This window comes from Polychytrium aggregatum (assembly GCF_025602895.1).
Source record: "Polychytrium aggregatum strain JEL109 chromosome Unknown BJ171scaffold_65, whole genome shotgun sequence".
Classification (NCBI taxonomy): Eukaryota; Fungi; Chytridiomycota; class Chytridiomycetes; order Polychytriales; genus Polychytrium; species Polychytrium aggregatum.
This window is the reverse complement of record NW_026516267.1, coordinates 116,983-134,672: the sequence shown is the minus strand read 5'-3', so window position 1 is coordinate 134,672 and position 17,690 is coordinate 116,983. Positions and strand designations below refer to the sequence as shown.

General features: G+C 59.2%; 5 protein-coding genes across 5 annotated transcripts; 3 read left to right on the top strand and 2 right to left on the bottom strand.

Annotated features, from left to right (window-relative positions):
* The first annotated feature begins 1,326 nt into the window (after nucleotides 1-1,326).
* BJ171DRAFT_528211 (VID27 cytoplasmic protein-domain-containing protein) lies at nucleotides 1,327-4,457 on the top strand. The gene has a single exon (XM_053112693.1). The coding sequence runs from the start codon at nucleotides 1,622-1,624 to the stop codon at nucleotides 4,076-4,078; it is 2,457 nt and encodes an 818-aa protein (XP_052962332.1). The 5' UTR covers nucleotides 1,327-1,621; the 3' UTR covers nucleotides 4,079-4,457.
* A 160-nt stretch (nucleotides 4,458-4,617) lies between these two features.
* BJ171DRAFT_464602 (uncharacterized protein) lies at nucleotides 4,618-7,851 on the top strand. The gene is made up of 9 exons (XM_053108544.1): nucleotides 4,618-4,834; nucleotides 5,307-5,409; nucleotides 5,744-5,855; nucleotides 5,994-6,025; nucleotides 6,122-6,204; nucleotides 6,316-6,470; nucleotides 6,657-7,009; nucleotides 7,299-7,421; nucleotides 7,545-7,851. The coding sequence occupies exons 1-9, from the start codon at nucleotides 4,712-4,714 to the stop codon at nucleotides 7,562-7,564; spliced, it is 1,104 nt and encodes a 367-aa protein (XP_052962331.1). The 5' UTR covers nucleotides 4,618-4,711; the 3' UTR covers nucleotides 7,565-7,851.
* Nucleotides 7,852-7,915: 64 nt separating this feature from the next.
* Nucleotides 7,916-8,524, bottom strand: BJ171DRAFT_430098 (calmodulin; the record flags this gene model as incomplete). The annotated part of the gene is made up of 2 exons (XM_053107888.1): nucleotides 7,916-8,148; nucleotides 8,347-8,524. Coding segments are annotated over 2 exons (411 nt in total), but the record flags the coding sequence as incomplete, so codon positions are not given.
* A 798-nt stretch (nucleotides 8,525-9,322) lies between these two features.
* Nucleotides 9,323-10,178, bottom strand: BJ171DRAFT_528209 (phosphoribosylglycinamide formyltransferase). Its single transcript, XM_053112692.1, has one exon. It carries the CDS (start codon nucleotides 10,114-10,116, stop codon nucleotides 9,514-9,516), a length of 603 nt encoding a protein of 200 aa, XP_052962329.1. The 5' UTR covers nucleotides 10,117-10,178; the 3' UTR covers nucleotides 9,323-9,513.
* Nucleotides 10,179-12,725: 2,547 nt separating this feature from the next.
* BJ171DRAFT_603590 (uncharacterized protein) lies at nucleotides 12,726-16,046 on the top strand (the record flags this gene model as incomplete). The annotated part of the gene is made up of 7 exons (XM_053115174.1): nucleotides 12,726-13,329; nucleotides 13,500-13,577; nucleotides 13,798-14,325; nucleotides 14,421-14,504; nucleotides 14,642-14,788; nucleotides 14,998-15,081; nucleotides 15,263-16,046. The coding sequence occupies exons 1-7, from the start codon at nucleotides 12,806-12,808 to the stop codon at nucleotides 16,044-16,046; spliced, it is 2,229 nt and encodes a 742-aa protein (XP_052962328.1). The 5' UTR covers nucleotides 12,726-12,805.
* Nucleotides 16,047-17,690: the final 1,644 nt, after the last annotated feature.

Sequence of the window (17,690 nt, the reverse complement as noted above, 5' to 3'; positions counted from 1 at the left end):
ACACGCCGTTGCGCTTGGTCGTGCTCTGCACATGCTTAATCCTTATTTATCCTGTATTCCCATCGTCCTGATTTTCCTGGAAGGAGTTATTTTTTTTTAGAGTAGTCTCCTTCCTCTCCCCAGCGATTGTTGAACTGTGAAATCCGTTTGAAGCCGTTTGATTCCCTCCCCTCTCCTGCCCTCCCTCGACTCGTTTTTCGTCTTGGGTAAACCACGCTTCCTATATCCAATCCGCCTCACCCTCGCTCAACCTCCTTGCCTCCCCCCCGCCTCGACAACCTCAAGCTCCTCCCGTCCTCCCCGCCTGCCGATTCGATTAACTTAAGATCCTATTTATTGCAGTCGTCGACTGATTGCGACACTCGCGCGCCTGTTCTTGGCGGTCACGCTGGCCCCTGGACCCCCCGAGTATCCAACTCGTCAACTCGTCTCCCTGCCGAAATCAAAAACGAAAGCTCGATGCTCCACCCCTCGGACCTCTTCAAGATTGATGACTGACCATCAAGACCTCATACTTTCGCTAGATCGCATACTGCCAGCAGTCTGCTGGCTCTCCATACATCTACACTCGCCGACCGATATCGGACCAGATCGAAAACTGCAAAACCTCGAAAAACGAAACATTGCTGCATGTGTTCAGACGGCCATCTTCAATAAACCCACAGGAAAAAAAAGTTTGTATATTCTCTAAGGCGGCCCATGCGAAAAGATGTCCAAGACAAATCCATGCCAGCTAATGGCATGCTGGTGGTGGCGGGCTGCGATGCCGACGAGCGCATGCACACGGAAAGGGCGGCACCGTCGCCCTGCTGATGCCATCGCACCGGGGCCATGTGCTCTGCATCGAGCCTGGCAGCGGGCCAGGCCGCGGGAACGGCAAACCACCGGCGCGCGGGCATGGCGGCCTGTGTCGCCAGCAACACAGCCCTGTGCTGCGTCCTGGCGGCGTGGTCGTGGCACGGGCCCTTGCTGTCGCCGCGACCGACACGCGGGCCCCGGACTGCGGCTCGATGCCACGGGGGACCCGCGCCAGTGGCCCGGCGACCGTGCGGCGCGATGCATCCACTGGCGCCGGCGCGCAGTCGAGACCAACCGAGAACACAATCGCCGCCCCCTCGCCCGATCCCGCCGAAGCTCGGTCGCACACGGCCCCGTGCTCGACGCCACGCCGTGCGATTGGCTGCGCCTTCCGACCGCCACCAGATTCCCGCTCCACGGGCGACGCCGCTGCTCATTGGCTGGATTCGGCCAGTCGCGGCGAGCTGCCTCTGCAAGTGTCCGCGACGCCCTCTCGCCTCAGAGGGTCGGCTGGCAGCTGCTTTGATCCTGCTCGCCATCGCTTGCTGGCAGCACCCCACATCCGCTGGCCCATCCAAGATCGTCAGCCACTTGTCACGTGTGCTCACACATATGTCACGTGTTCCACTATGTCCTTTTCGGGACAGATGAGTTCTGTCCTCGGGCTGCACCTCCGCCTTCCGTCCAGCCTGCCTTTCCATCAGCCGCCAGCACCCCGCCCGTGGCTTGTCTTTGCATCCCTCAGAGTCCCTCAGCATCCCCCAGCATCCCCGGCACCTCTCGGCACCTCTCTGCTCTGCGATAATCGCTGCATCGCACCACCATGTTCTTGGTCTCGACCCTCAAATCCATCATTTGGGGCTCGTCATCCTCCAAGGTTGTCCAGCTCCCGTCCGGCCAGCTCTTCCACATCCATCCCGCCAAAAACTACCGCCAATGCGTCTTCAAGGACTGCGACATCTGCATCCGCCAGACCTCCATCCCCCACCAGTACCAGCTCGTCGTCACCCGGGTCTTTGAAGAGGGCGAGGACAATCTCGTCAACGAGGATGAACTCGCCGAGTCCGTCGAGGACGAGCGAACCTTTGCCCTGGTCGAGGGCATGATGTTCCAGAAGCGCGGCAAGTCCCCCTGCATCTTCTCATGGCTCGATCCGACCGACGAAAGCGGGCGCTCCGGGTATGAGTTCTCGACCGACATCAACACGTCGTCGACCCTGCTGGAGACCTTCGAGTCGGCCGTCTACAACTGCATCTACGAGGCCGGGCACCAGACCGACTATTTGCAGGTTGACTCGGAGCTGCTCCACACCTATGCCGAGAACCTCAAGGCGCAGGCCATCAGCACGGGCCCGCTTACTCCGTCCAAGGCCCGTCAGCCCTATCGCGAGGGGACGCCTTCGCGGTCGTCAAAGTCAGACACCTCGTCGGTCAAGGCAGAGCCCAAGGTTCCTCCGCCCAAACCCACGGCCACCAAGCAAACCCAGTCTCTGCTCCACAGCGTCCCTCAGGGCGAATCGGTCCTCAGCACCAATGCGTCACTCCATGTCTACGACGGCCGAATCAGCCAGTTCCGAGAAATGCTTGCCTCCGCTCACATCCAGATCATCCAGCCCGAGCGCTTCCAATACCACCTCCTTATCTCCGAGAACGACAGCCCGCTGATCAGCCAGGTCATTGACGAGAGAATGAACCTCACCTTCCGCCCCGAGGAGAACACCTTTATTTGGGCCTGGTACGATCCCGTCAGCCTGCAGCCCGTCTACTCCTTCCAGATTACCTTTGCCGCGCCCGAACACTTTGAAGAATTCTACCAGCTCGTCGTCACCGCCTGCTACGAGAGCAAGCACAGAGCACCCCTGAGCACCACGGACCAAAGCTATCTGATGCACGCCTATACCGACAATTCGCTGGAGGAGGAGCAGGAAGAGGAGGGTTTGTCGCCAGAGGAATGCGAACCCGAATTCCTGGGCGAACCCGAGCCTTCGGAGCTGGATGAACAACTCGAGCGACTCAACCTCAGCCGTGCGTCGGCCCAGCCCGAGACACCGAGACGGCTGGTGAGCCATAGCTACGAGCCCAGCGAGGCTTCCGATGAGGACGACGAGGAAACCGAAGACGGTGACGACGACGACGAGGAGGACACTGAGGAGGGTGCGGCAAAGTCCTTGCGGAGCGGGAAGGAGCACCACTCATATCGCGGCCTCGCCAAACCCGAGGATACCAACAGCTCCCTGGTCGTTGGATACAGCAGCAACCAATCGTATGTCGTCCGTGGAGACAAGCTCGGCGTCTTTGGATATACGGACGACGACCAGCTGCAGCACAAAACCACCATCAACAACATCCGCACCCTCGGCAATGAACACTTCACCCCGGCCAAGGCCGTTCTGCACGAGCAAGACTCGTCGCTGCTGCTCATGAAAGAAAACGAGTCCTCGACCGTCTATCGGATGGACCTGGAGCGCGGCAAGGTTGTGGAGGAATGGAAGGTGGACGAATACATGCCCGTGCTCAACATCCTGCCCGTCAGCAAGTACGCGCAGATGACCCCCGAAAAGACGCTGCTGGGCCACAACAGCAAAGCCATCTTCCGCATTGACCCGCGACTGTCTGGCAACAAGCGCGTCGACACCGAGACCAAGCAGTACGACAGCAAGACGGGCTTCACCTGCGGTGCCACCAACAACCTCGGGGCCCTCGCCATGGCCAGCACCAACGGCGATATCCGCCTGTACAACAAGCTCTCGACCCGGGCCAAGACGCTGTTCCCCGGCATCGGCGATCCCATCATCGGCATCGACGTTAGCGATGATGGCCGGTACGTCGTCGCGACCTGCAAGTCGTATCTGTTGGTGCTCGACACCCAGCTCAAGACAAACACAAGCTCCATCGGCTTCAACAAGCCCATGGGCGTCAACGACCGCAACCCGCCGAAGCGTCTCCAGCTCAAGCTTGAGCATATGGCCCTGATTGGAGCCCCAAACTTCACCCCCGCAAAGTTCAACTGCGGCGACGGCGAGGAGCGCTTCATCGTCACATCGACAGGCCCCTATGTCGTCACCTGGAACTTCCGCCGAGTCAAGCAGGGCAAGCTCTACGACTACGGTATCAAGCTCTACTCGGAAAGCGTTGTCTCGGACAACTTCCAGTACGGAAATGACCGCTCCATCATCGTCACCCTTCCGACAAACGTCGAGATGACCCAGAAGAAGGCCCTGTCGACACCCGCAAAGCTCTTCAATGGCAGGGACAGCGTTGGCGTCTCGCACCTGTGCTAGCGCTGTCCCGGGCTGCCTCAGGACGAGGCTCTCTTGTCTCGTCGCAGGACCGATCTATGCTTGTGCGCTTTTGCGCCTCTGTCCCTGCCCGGACACAGCCATACCGGGATGCCAATGTGATGCTGCTGCACCAGCTGATGGTGCGGGTCAAGGACGCATGGGCTGCAGCGCGGGGCGAGGCCGATTGCTTCGTGGAGAGTGTCGCTCGGCAAGTGGATATGCTGTTTTGTGGAGGGGCGACTGCACCAACATTTGAATGCGCTATATGGCTCACTTGATTCCGCGAAACGGGACGCGACTTGCATACCGATCGCGCCCTGTGCGGCATCCATGTGCCCAGTGAGTGAAAGATGTGCAATACAGAGTCGCTATGTGCTCAGGTCTTGCGGGCTCAGGTCTTGCGAGCGGTGCTTGGCCCGATTCGCTTTGGGCTGGGCTGCCCTTGGCTGAGCCAGCCGGCTGCGTCCGGATCGAGCCATGCTGCCCGCCAATCAGCGCGCACCGCGTCGCCCAAATCCAGGCCCGCGCTTTGGCTGGGACCTCGAATCCTGCTTTCGATCAGGGCCGCTCGCTCGCAGCCGCAACCGACCCACCCTTGCCAGTTCCCAAGAGCTGCCACCACGAGCATCCGAGATGAAGTGGCCCGCAGCACGTTCATGTGTTTTCTTGCTGGTTGTGCTGGCCCTGTGTCTGCAGCTGGTGTGCGCTGGAACAGACTACTACAAGATCTTGGGTGTCGATCGCTCGGCCACAAAGGTAACCCATCCCTCCCTGGCCGGCTGATCCGCGGCTCGCTGATGTGGGGGGAGGAGGACAAGGACGAGATGGAGGCACGGCGATCGAATTTGTTTTTGAAGCACCGATCTATGCATGCTCTGCAAGATAATCGGAATTAATGGGGGGGGGCCTGATCTCGCCAACGTCGTCGTCGCTGCTGTCATTCGGAATCCGCTCAGCCAGCCAGCCAGCGACCCGCAAAACAATTGGGATGCGCGACGGCAACGAAGCTGGCAGCAAAGACGGTGACGGCCGCGATGACAACGGCAACAGCATGGATGGCTCGGGTCGACATGCCTGTGTGATGCGCCTGGATACCACATGCGTATGCATTTCCGATCGGCAGAAGAATGGCGCGCTGATCAAAGCTTATGCTGTCGCATTTCTTCTCACATGGCTCCTTTGTTCTCATTCTGTTTACCCTCGCCCTCGCTCTCTCCCAAACCCATAGAAAGCAATCAAGAAGGCTTACAAAGAGCTGTCGATAAAGTATCACCCTGACAAGAATCCCGGAGATAAGGTTGCTGAAGCCAAGTTCATCGAGCTCGCCGAAGGTATGGAGCCGCTGTTGCGTCCCTGCCAGCCAGCTCATAGGAATTGCATGTGGGACGGGGCTTAGGACAGAGACCCAGCGGCTATGTGCTGGAGTGTGATCCAAGCAATAGCCAAAGGCCCTCCCGTATGGGCTGGTCCAGCCTTGCTCTGGAGAGGGTGGACGAGGGCCAGACTCGGTACCAAGCTGACATCGCTTCGCCCTCGCCTTATTTCATGCGCATGGATTGCGCTCGCCCCTCGGGAATGCCGAAACTATCATGCCGCCCTGCTGGGACCTGTGTTCACATTCGGCCGCTGGTCCACGGATTGCTGGTCATCGCTGCCGACCCACAGCTTACGAGGTCTTGACGGACGAGGAGAAGCGCCGGATCTATGATCGATATGGAGCTGAAGGCCTCAAGGAAGGCGGCGGGGGACATCGCGATCCCTTTGACATCTTCTCCCAGTGAGTGCCACGCGACCAGTATCCACACACACCCGCTCTGACGGCGACATTCGCAGCTGTTGATGGATAATGGGCAGTGCGGCACTGTGTCGAATCTTGCTTACTCTGCGACTGTCCCGATGCAACCGCGATATTCAGGTTTGGGTTCGGTGGATTTGGCGGCCAACGACGTATGTATCGCAGTACAAGAGCAAATCCGATCGAGTGTTGCTGGGCGATAGCCACCCCAACCCCGACGACCCACCATTAACGCCCGTGTCATGCAGAACACCACGAGCGCAAGGGCGTCAGCGTCAACATCGACCTCGATGTGACCCTGGAGGATGTGTTCCTTGGAGCCACCATCGAGGTAAGCAACACAGCTCGAGTGTGCTCATGCGCTCCCCGGCTCGCCGATCGACGCGATCAACTGCAGCGTGATCTGACCACGGCATACACTCCTTGCCAACCCCGCACTCAGTTTGAAATCAACAAGCAGATCATCTGCCCGACTTGCCGTGGCTCGGGAGCCAAAAATGCCGACGATGTCCACACGTGCCACTCCTGTGGCGGCAACGGCATCAAAGTGGTTCGTCAGATGCTCGGTCCCGGCATTTATCAGCAGATGCAGACCACGTATGTATCAACGCGGGCAGTGCGTGGGCTGATTATCGGTGCCGACGACGGGCACGCCCGAGGCGCTGATCATCAACGCACCGGAACGGCTCTCTCATGACGGTAGTCGAGGCGATGTCCTCGTCCCCTACAAGAGACAGCGCTATGGCGACCGTGATATTGACATCACCCGTACGCTGTCCGCAGTTGCGACGTTTGTGGCGGAAAGGGCAGAATCGTCAAATCCAAGTGCCCTGTTTGCCAGGGAACAAAGGTCAAGCGCGGCTCGCACCAGCTCACGATCACGATCGAGCGCGGAATGGCAGACCAGCAGAGGATTGTTTTCGAAAACGAAAGTGACGAGTCGCCCGACATCACTCCTGGCGATCTCATCTTCACACTCCGCGTGCGGGATCATCCCGTCTTTGCCCGCAACGGAGACAATCTCTATACCAAGGAGATCCTCACCCTCAAGGAGGCTCTCTTGGGCTTTGAGCGCCAGATCAAGCACCTCGATGGACAACTCGTCCGCGTCTCCCGATCAGACGTTACGCAGCCAGGTAATGGTCGTGGTGGGCCTTGGATGCCTCAGAGGCCATGTCACCGCATGCAGATACGCCCCTCTTGAAACCGGTGCAGCTGGGTCGGTGCACATGGCCCGCCGATGGAGGCTGTCCCATGCAGGGCGCGCAGGAACCGACGCACTGCTCTGTCTAATTGGTCCAAGCCGATCGATGGAAATAGCATGCACTCCACGAGGGACCAGCTCTTCTGTGGATGCTCTAGCTTTCCACTACATACCCTGGACTGCGCCGCCTTCTGACCCTCTGAATTCCTTGTGCTCTCCAGGGTTCGTTCAAGAGATCAAAAATGAAGGCATGCCCAACGTCGAGTATCCCAGCGAGCGCGGAAGCTTATTTATCGAGTACCAGGTTGTCTTCCCCCCTGCTCTCTCGCCAGAGCAGCTCGAAGGTAAGCACCGCCGACCCCAGCGGCTCTGTGAGCGGATGTGTGCGGTGTGTGTGCGACGGTGTTGAATGCTATATTGCCGTGGACTGGTCCGATCGACTGACGTGTGATCTCTGCAACCCTCAGAGCTCAAGAAGATCCTCTGATAATGTAGCCAGTGGTCCGTTTGGTGCAGCCCCAACCATTGGTGCCCGCGGCACATACAGCTTGTACAGAGCAGAACAGAGCAGCCTCCAGTTGCATTTCTCCATATTCAACCACTGTCTGCTGTTTGTTTCGAAGGACACCGTCTTGAGAGACAGTATACATCCAGCCAGCCGGACAGTTCCGTACATAGTGTGGCTTCTCGGCGTCCGAATAGTCAGAGGCTCTGTAGGCTCGGTGCATACCCCATGAGACATTCTCAAGGGCAGTAACATCAATCGCTTCGAGCATGCTGTGCGGTCATGGTGGACAATCGATGGTGCGTGTATTCAGGACCCAGATTTGGTGGTGCCTCATGAATCTTCGAGCATCAGCTTTGCAAAGTCTTCGAATCCGACAACACCGTCGGCATCAGAGTCGACATATTTGATCCACTCGAGGGCTTCCTCTTGGCTCATGCGCTCGCCCAGGCCGTCCATCACGATGATGAGATCGGCAGGGCTGATCACGCCGTCGCCTCCAATGTCCATGGCGACGAAGGCTTCACGCAGCTCCTCGCTCGTTCGGAAACCACCGAATCCAGCACCTTTCATGATGTACATCTGAAGCATTGGTGGCACCCGCCCGAGAGCCAACAGGCCATAGAACCAATATGGCAAATGTGAGCGAGCAGCAGCCCAGATCGCACACGCTCGGGGGATCATCCGCCAAAGGATTCCTCTGGGAGGCGGAGGAGCCGCCCGCTCGCCACCCAGCCAACTCGTCTCTCATGCATGCTGCGGACGCACCATCTTGCAGAACTCGGGCATGTCGACTGTCTCTGTCTTGTCCATGTCGATGCGCCCGATCATGCGCTTGGCCTCGTCTTCGCTGACCGCCACCCCGATCGACTGCATGGCATCTTTGAGTTCTCCCATGTCGATGCTACCGTTCCCGTCCTTGTCGAACAGAAGGAACACCTGAGGATCAAGGACAGAGTCCGGTCCGGTCCGGTCCGGTCCGCGAGACGCAATGTGAGGACAATGGGAAGCCGCACGGATCAGAAGGATACACCGAGCAATAGACGCCGGGCCATGACCTCCATGAAACGGACGCGTTTCATGGTCTGCGGCCCTTTCTTTCCTCCTTCCCAGAGTCAGAGGTCTTTCCTCCGTCACGCTCGATTGATACAGAGCAGTCTTTGCTTTTTGGATCAATGCAATTCGCAGTCCCGACCTCTTTGTAGTATTCGAGATCCTCTGCTGGGATCTCGACCTCTTCGGGCGGCGCTATTGTCGGTCCCGAGAGCTGGACTAGCGAGCTTGTCTTGGCATTGGGCTTGTTCCGGCTCGGCGATCCTGGTCTCGATGAGCGGCCACCGCTGAGATTGTTCTGCGATCCGCGCTTGATAGGCGACAGAGGCCGAACCTGCTTCGGAGGCATGAGGACAAGCAAATGGACTGTAGGGGGACCGGGGCCGGCGATGCGGATGCGCTGATGGACGGCAATGGGGCAGACGATCGCCCAGGAGCCTGCCCGAGCCACAGCAGCAGAGACCCCCAGGCTCAGACAGGGCCGGCCGACAACCTCGAGGCTGACTCTAGGATTGGGGCAGCTCGACATGCTCAGTGGGTGGTGGCATTCGACACCCTGCCAGTGACAGCAATTCACAAGCTGCTGGAGCCGTCGACGTTCCGCTTTCCTCTCAATCAGCCACAGGAGCCAGCTGTGCGATTTGCTGGAACCAACGGCACTCCCCTCCCCCTTCCCAAGGAAATCTAGTGGAGATGGATAGTGCGGAGGGTCTTACGGCCCGCCACGACAGCTTCATTGAGTTCGGACCCGTCCAGGCGGCAGCATGCGCCGTAGACATGATTCTGGCATGGTGAAATGGCCGAATACATACTCGGCAAACGTTCATCTCGAGTACGGTGGGCTTCAGTATCAGCCCTTCGCTACCGCGGACGGCTCTCTACAGGGCCTTCAGGGCTTCGATCGTTCCAGCAACAATGAGTTGGTGCTCATGGCTGTGGATGCGCTCTTCCAAAGCCTCCAGGGTATCGGAATCGAGTATCGGGATCTCCTGCTTCAGGATGACTTCGCCGCGATCCACCTCGGGAATCACCCTGTGAACCATGATGCCCGTGTTCTTGATCTCGCCCTTCTTGAAGGCCTCGAAGGCTCGCTCGATGGCATGAGCACCATCGAACTGGCCGGGCAAGGCGGGGTGCAGGTTGATGACTTTGCCGGGGAAGAAGGACAGGAACTCGGGCGACAGGATGTGCATCCAGCCGGCCAGGACAATCAGCTTGGGCTGCGATCGGGCCAGGATTTCTTTGGCGAGGGCAACGTCAAAGTCAACACGGGTCTTGCCCTCGTCCTTGAAGGTCTTGAGGGACTGGGCAAAGGTGGGAATGCCGTTCTGGGCGGCCCGCTCGAGGCCGTAGGCAGACTTTTTGTTGGAGACGACCAGCGAGATTTCAAAGTTGGCCGTTGGCAGCTTCGAGGCATCGATGAGGGCCTGCAGGTTCGAGCCAAATCCAGATATCAGGACGACGATGGAGTGCTTGGACATGGTGGGCAGAGAGTGTTGCTGGTGCTGCTGCTCGTGCTGGTGCTGGTGCTGTCAGCTTGACGAGTGGTGGTATGGTTTTCGGCGCCGCGCACGATATCAATTTTTTCCGGCCCCTCACGGCTGCTCATCTCGGTCACCTGAAAGTCACATTGTTTGTGGCGCAGCAAAAGTTGGAATGAATCCACTGTGGGTTGACGGCATTTGGTATCGTCTTGAGCCGATTGACGGTGGTGGTGGGCGATTGGTGTGGAGGAATGACCAATTGTATCATTGTTGGAAGCTCCACTCCGATTGCGGACAAGTACCACCACCATCTGAATCTCTCTGGTTGGAAACCTAGTCAAGCGTGGCTGTGTGTCAGCGAGATGACATGATCGTTTGGCTATCAGGCAAGACTCACCTTGACAAGATGTCTTCCCACGACTGATTGAGCGAGCGATGCGTTTCTGGATCTGAATCGAGGACGCCACTGTGAACAGCATCACTCCCTGCCCAAAATGCGCTGGTTTTGAGGAGATTCTTTCTTCCCCAAGGGCAGGACCAGCCATCGTCGCTATTTTCTCGCCAGATGGCTCCCCGCAAGCGAAAGACATCACCCAGGCGACCAAGTGGGTCCAGAGCACCCACAAGATCCTTGGTCTGCAGCAATGGATGAGCACCACACCAAGTCCCAAGATCCCCGGGATAGCCCCCTTTTTGCAATACATTCGCCATGTGTTCAATGGAGACATGCTGGAGAAACAGCTGTACTTCAGCCTGACCCGGCGACGGCGATTCAAGCGACTCGATCTCTACGGCAAGCGACAGCGCACCGTCCACGAGATGTGCAAGCAAGTCATCGACCAGGCACCACCGGAGACCGAGGTGGTGATTGCCTTTGGGAATGCCTCCTGGAAACAGGGGAAGGGATATGCCTCCAGTCCCAGGAGACTCAGGTTCGCCAAGTATTTCGAGCAGTTCCACCACCACCAGAGAGGCCCACCAGACCGATCCGTCTCCAAGATCCATGTGTGCTCGGTGAACGAGTTCAACACATCCCAGGTGTGCTCACATTGTCGGGAAGCCAAGCGACTCGAGAAGGTCGAGCATCTTGATATCGAGAAACCACACTTTGTCCGGAGCTGTGCAAGCTGCCATACGCTGTGGGATCGAGACATCAATGCCTCAAGGAACATGATCTCGGTATGCCAGTCGATCATCGCCACAGGAGATCGACCGGGTGTATTCAAGACTGTGCTTCCCAAACCAACCAAAACAAAGAGATTGCCAACGAAGACAGGAGTGCAATGCCATGGCTTGCCCACTGGGCCTACAAGTCAGTCAGCGGGGTTCAGACATCTGAAGCCTAGAAGGGGAAGTGTCCCGTTTCTTTCTGGATAGACTGTAAGTATCTTGCACCGTTCCTTGAGTATTTCTACAGTGGATGCCGGGTCGCCCATATTCTGGGCAGTCCACTTCGGGGTTGCCATCCCTCTTGGGATGGTCGATGGGAGGTATTTGACTCCCTTGCAAAGTGTGTGTGTGCAAAGTGTGTGTGTGTGTGTGACGGCGAGAGGCTTCTCGCCTTCCCTCGGGGGTCTCTCGCCAGAGACTGCTCGCTCTTCTCGCCGACCGAGGTGGCCCCGAGAGCGCGATTTTTCGTTCTCGCTCATGTTTTTAACAAGAATTTTTTCTCTGACGTCAGAGAAAAACGGCCGATCCGCCCCGGTCGTGCTGCGCCACGTGGGCGCGCATTTGTGGCTCGATCCAGGTGCAGGATGAGCAAGCCGGCTCGACAAATCAAACCAACAGGACGAGCAGGACGAGCATGACGAGCAGGATGGACGGACGAGCGGACGAGCGGAATAAACAGGTCCCACCGATTCAGTGAGTTACTGCGTCGCACCGGCACCAGCACTGCGATCGACGGAACCCACAGCCCATATGGCCTCAGCCGGGGTCGTGGAATCAAGTGCTCCGTCAGCAGCAAGCACATCGCGGTCGATGCTGGGGCGACGGCTGCTGGCCCGGATCTCCATCGACTGCTGGGAACAAATCTCCACAGGCCGAGTGCCCACCGATCCTGTGAGCGTCGAGCCGCCAGTTGCAGCACGTCCGTCCGGTGGGTGCCCAAGACCCTGCCGCTGGCGGGCGGTGGTGCCGCCTGGCTCCTCGGCGGATCGGCCGAGACCCAGCGCTCGCCAGCGACCGGCCCGGTTCGCACGGGGTCTGAGCGCCAACCCCGCCTGCCTCTTGCCGAAGGACCGACGTGACGCCGGTGTCTTGTGGGTGCACTCTGCTCGCTATCTCACGGCCAATCGACTCCTGGGCCGTTGCATCTTGCACCCCTCCGGCCTTGCCGTTCCCACCTCAATCGCGAGTGCCGATCGTAAGTGACCTCCCCCGGCACGGCCTCCTCTCTGCAGTCGTTCGCATCGTCGCATGCATCCGTTCCCGCGGGTGCGCCGAGCCGGGGAACCCCTCCCCGAGACACGCCAGCGCCGAGCCTTTGCCAGCTGGCCGTCAGTGTCTCGGGCCGGGCGTGTCGGGCACCCTGTCCTTGTTGCGACTACCCCTGGAATGATCACGGCCAGGACGGAGGGGTCGATATCGCGAGCACGCCAGACTCCCGTTCCCTGGCTCACTACCGCCGCAATGATCGTCGCTCCTGTCGACACGCACCGCTCCTCATAGGAGCGCGGTGCCCAGCATGCAGGACACAAACGCCAGCGACCCTGTTCCCACCATCCCAACCGACGGCTACTTGGGAGGCGACCTGCCCTCGACCCCAAGCCGAGGCGATTCGCCCAAGTCCGCCTCGTGTCCTGAGTTTGCACAGGATCCCGAGCTGTTGGCCAGCCCCCCCGAACCGTCAAAGGACCCGCTCGAGTTCAGAGCCCGATTCCTTCAGGGCCACCGAGATTCGGCAAGCGCCAGCATCCCAGAGCCCCATAGCTCCATCTCTCTGCGCTCCAAAACCAAGGTTATCTCGTATAACGAGCAGTCGGATCAGGAAGACTCAGAGGCCCACAGCGAGTTTGAAAACGCGGCCCGGGACGGCTTATCCTCGCAGCCAGGTTCTCCGCTGGTACCGTCGCCCAACAGTACAGACCTGCTTACCCGCCCAGGCGACCTTCCCCTCGATCCATCGGCCTTTGTGCATCTTCGGGCCTTCCTGGGCAATCAGTTCGAAGATGCCACCTCATCTTGGCCCATGAGTACACACTGCTACAAGTGAGTGGTCGCACGCATCCCCACGCCGATGCTGCCAGCGCCGCTGCTTTCGATACCACTTGCACAGGAGTCATTCCCACGACGGTACCGTTGCCGGGGGCTCACCGATCTCGCCGACCGTCAGAGCGTCACCGAATTTGAGACTCACCTATACCCGTACAACTCCGCAGCTTTGAAGAATCGGAAATGCTGCTGGAGCTGGTGTGCAACTCGGCGTCGCCTATTGACTGGCACGCCATGTCTGTGATGTAAGTACTGGATGCTGCTTGAGGCACCTGCTGCCCTTGCTGGCTCTCATGATTGCTTGTCAGTATCAGCTGGCCATTCTTTGTCGGCTTTTACTCATCACTACCTTTAGATCACCATCACCATCACCATCACTCAGACCATCGCTATTGCTGCCCTCCACAGCCATCAGCGACCAAAGATAGCGTAGGCTCACACACTGCCTCTCTCCAACCCTCGCAGATACAACGAGTGGTCAGCGCAGCACTCGTTCGCACCCCGGTCCAACAAGGCTCTGGCCGAACGATTCCGCAAGCTCATGTCGATGATCAACGTCAAAAACATCTACGACGGACATGCCTTTCTGCAGACCCAAGTCCAGGAGCTCCGGAAGGACGAAGCGCGCCAGCGGGTTCGCGCTTCTGGCTTGCAAGCCAGCAAGCCGACTTCCCCTGGGACAGTCGCTCCCGTCGGCCGCAACCACCACAGCCAAACTGAGGATACCAGCGACAGTAGCCATATCCGACCAGCGAGCGACGCAAGCATAAAGAGCCACAAAAGCGATCTCGAGCCCCACACGGACGACGAATGCGAGTCCGGATTGCCAGTCGCCGAGCTGGACTTTGCCTCTGGCGACACGGGATCCTTGGACGAGCATCCGTCGGACGGAGCACAACGAAGATCATCGCGAGTTGGCCAGAAACGGGCCCCAAGGCCAGCAACGCCGGTCGAGATGGTGATTGCGCCAAAGAGTGTCTCTACCACCTTCAGGTATCTCTTGCCCTCGGTCGAACCCGGTGCTTCAGTCGCTCTGCTCTCCGGGGCTGTGTGCGCCTAGCTGACATCTATCGTTGACTCATGCCTAGCGATGACGACAGCAAAGTCCTCCTTGAGTTGATACCGCAGCACACACACCACGGCACCATCTCGTGGTCGAGGATATGTCCAGAGTAAGAGAGGCACCATGAGCTGCTGAAGCCAAGCGATTCGAACTATCCGTCATAAGATCCTTGATGATGCTTTGTGGGACATCTTTCGATGCAGTCGTTCTCACTGCAGTCTATATATGCGCCGGATGCACCCACAGATTCAACAAAGTGGCATCAGTTCCGAGAACGCCAGAGATGCTCAAGGGCCACTACAATCGCAAACTCAAGGGCAATGGCACCGATGAACTCGTGTCGGCTGCATTGTCAAGCCGAACAGGTCCCGAGAGTCGGCCGGCTGGCTGGAGGTACACCCCCTCCCTCATTCTCTGATATATCAACTTGCGGGCATGGGGCCTTTGCGCCGATAGGCTCTTCACATATCGCGAACACGCTGATCTATGCATTGGATACCGTGCAAGAAGTAGAAGGGGTTTATCGTAGGATATCCATGCATCTGCCACCTCCCTGACGCATGGTGAACTGATCATGTCTCCACCACCGATCCGACCCGCAGCGAGGAGGACAGCCTGACGCTCGCAAGGCTGATTCCTCAGTTCTCAAGCAATGGCCTTGTGTTCTGGACAAAGCTCTGCATCGAGTAGGTTCCGACTCTCCCATAGCGATGAGGTCGATGCCGTAGAGTGCTCTGTTTGGCACCGTTGCCACCATGCAGCGACGCCAGGTCCGAGCTACTTGTAGGCACCTCAGCGGGGGGCATAAGCAGCATCGAGGAAGGTTGATGGGGTGTCTCATGGCATATTTGGTTGGCCACCAAACAGATACAACAAGCTTGCGGTTGTTGAGAAATCGGCAGAGCAGCTCAAGAGCCACTACCACCGCCGCCTCAAAGTCAACATGCCGCAGCTGATGGCACATGTCGCACGGCGCGACGACGGTGGCGGCAATAAGAGCGAACCCAAAAGTGAGAGCAGCAACGACAGCGACGAAGGGGACGTGATGGACATGTCCGAGGACAACGCCGTGCTGGAGAATGGCAGCAGCCCTCAGGAAGAATCCAAGCCCGGCAAACGACGCATCGAAAGCAGCGAGCCCTTACAATGCGTCAAGCGATCCGCGTATTGCCGGACGAGCGATGTGGTCGCAGTGACCATCAATGGTTTCGGGGATACCGTTTCTGGCCCAGGTGGCCATCCACCACATGGCTTCCCGAGTCAGCACCGCATCGCGGCCGCGGCGGACGGGAAACATAGCTGCCACATGGATCTGGACGAGTGCCGGACGAGCCCGATGTTCTTTGGTCAGCCCGATGCTATCAGCCATATCATCCGAGACCTCGAGCGCAAGGAAGCCGAGGCACACCACCAGGTTGCCAAGCGGCGGTCCACAATCAACAAGGAGCGAGCGATCCTGCAGAGCCAGGAAGCCAAGCAGCGACAGCTCGAGTACGACCTTGCTCTGCTGCGCGAGAGCATGAGTGCCCAGCGAGCCGAGATCGTCAAGCAGGAGAAGGCTGTATACGAGCTGCAGAAACACCACGAGCTCCTGAGGCGCGAGATTGGGCAGCTCAAGGCCGGGCGGGAGATCATCCAAAAGTACCACTGACGCCAGGAGGGAGCCAGGAGGGGGCCAGGAGGGAGCCAGGAGGGGGCCAGGAGGGGGCCAGGAGGAGTTTTCACCACGGGTTTTGCTCGTGCACCGCAACAACAGCAGTAATGGCAATAGAGCGACTCACATCCAAGTGAGGGCCCGATGAAGCAGAGCCGGCAGGCCCATTCCTGTCACGTGGCGCCGTCGATTGGGCGCTGGTGTTCGCGCCCTGGCCCTTGTCGAGCCAGCGCGGCGTGCGCAGTGTGCGCGGTCGGTGCTTGTGTGGGGGCGGCGCAGACAAGGCGGCCCATGGGGGTGGCCAGCGCTTGTGGGTCCTGATGCCGCATGGGACGTGGCGCCAGGAGGCAACCTTCTTGGGGTCGGACTGATGGTGCTGGTGGTGCTGGTGGTGCTGGTGGTGCTGGTGGTGCTGGTGGTGCTGATGGTGCTGGTGGTGCTGATGGTGCTGGTGGTGCCGGGGTCGTGGCAGCAAGTGCCAGCAGCAGTCCGTCGATGGTTGCAGCATTTCTTCCTGAATCATGTGCTCTGACATATCGCCGAGCTGTGTCTGTGGCATGGCCAGGGATCATGTCCCCAGAATGCGACCAGCTCGCACGCTGTCCGCCTCGCTGGCCGTCCACCCCGCAATCTGTCCGGCTCGGCCAAAGCGCAACCCCGCGGCCGCAACAGGGCACATGACGCCGACACCACCGGCCGCACTCCACCCGCCCCGTCGTTCGATGGGTCCTCCGACTTGGGCCCTCCAACTTGGACGACCCCGCCGCCCGCACTGTCTCCCGCAGCGTCTCCCGCACCGATCCTCGCCCGGCCCGGCCGCTCTCCTGGTTGCCGAGCTTGCCCCGGCCTCTCGCCCGCACTCTGCCACTCTGCCACTCTGCATCGTGGCTGCTCCAAAGTGCCGAGTCCCGGCATTCGTTCACAGTCACCTCGTTGCCCATCACGGCCCTCGCCTCGTTGCCCATCACAGCCTTTGCCAATCACATCTCCACTCGGCCATCTCGGCCATCTCGGCCATCTCGCCCAGGTTGCTGTGTCTCGGTCATCTTGCCAGGTCGCCGTCCCCGTTGCGTCGCCCTGTGATCCGCCACCGCCACTCACCCATTGCCGTCCTTGTCCCCGCCCAGAATCCATCTTGCCCCTGCGCATTGCCCATCTCGGTCGTTCTCCACCGGCTCATTCCTGCCCTTCTTTGCTCTTTCCTGCTCTTTCCTGCTCTTTCCTGCTCGGCTTGGCTCGGTTCTTTCCCGCTCCGCTCGCTCTTTCCTGCGTCCTGATCTCTGCTCGGCTTTCCCGCTGGACCGCATTTCCCCTCGCCCTGTCCTCCTGACCTGCCTGTCTGCCTGCCTGCCACATTCGGCTTCTCTCCTTTGCTGCCGCTTCCGTGGTCGTCATCGCCGCATCCGTTCGAGGTGAGTCTCCACTCATCTCTCCTCCTTCTCCCGCCGTCTGCCCTTTCGGCCTCGGCTTCTTTGCGTCCCTGACCAATCTCGATCCTCTCGGCCGCCGGTCTGGTCCTCCCATCCCGCAGCCCCCCCCCAAGTCGCTGTCGTTCTCGCCGGCCATTGGCTGTGTCGTCCCGGGCAACCTCTCCTGTCCATACACTGGTCCTTTGGTCAATGCTCCCGTCTTTCGCTCATC

Bases quoted from the DNA above. Each gene is read 5' to 3' on its own strand.
- BJ171DRAFT_528211 (XM_053112693.1), top strand. From the start codon at position 1,622: ATGTTCTTGGTCTCGACCCTCAAATCCATCATTTGGGGCTCGTCATCC.
- BJ171DRAFT_464602 (XM_053108544.1), top strand. From the start codon at position 4,712: ATGAAGTGGCCCGCAGCACGTTCATGTGTTTTCTTGCTGGTTGTGCTG. The intron at 5,410-5,743 runs GTATGGAGCCGC...GCCGACCCACAG, and splicing joins GTTCATCGAGCTCGCCGAAG to CTTACGAGGTCTTGACGGAC. The intron at 7,010-7,298 runs GTAATGGTCGTG...TGTGCTCTCCAG, and splicing joins ATCAGACGTTACGCAGCCAG to GGTTCGTTCAAGAGATCAAA.
- BJ171DRAFT_528209 (XM_053112692.1), bottom strand. From the start codon at position 10,116: ATGTCCAAGCACTCCATCGTCGTCCTGATATCTGGATTTGGCTCGAAC.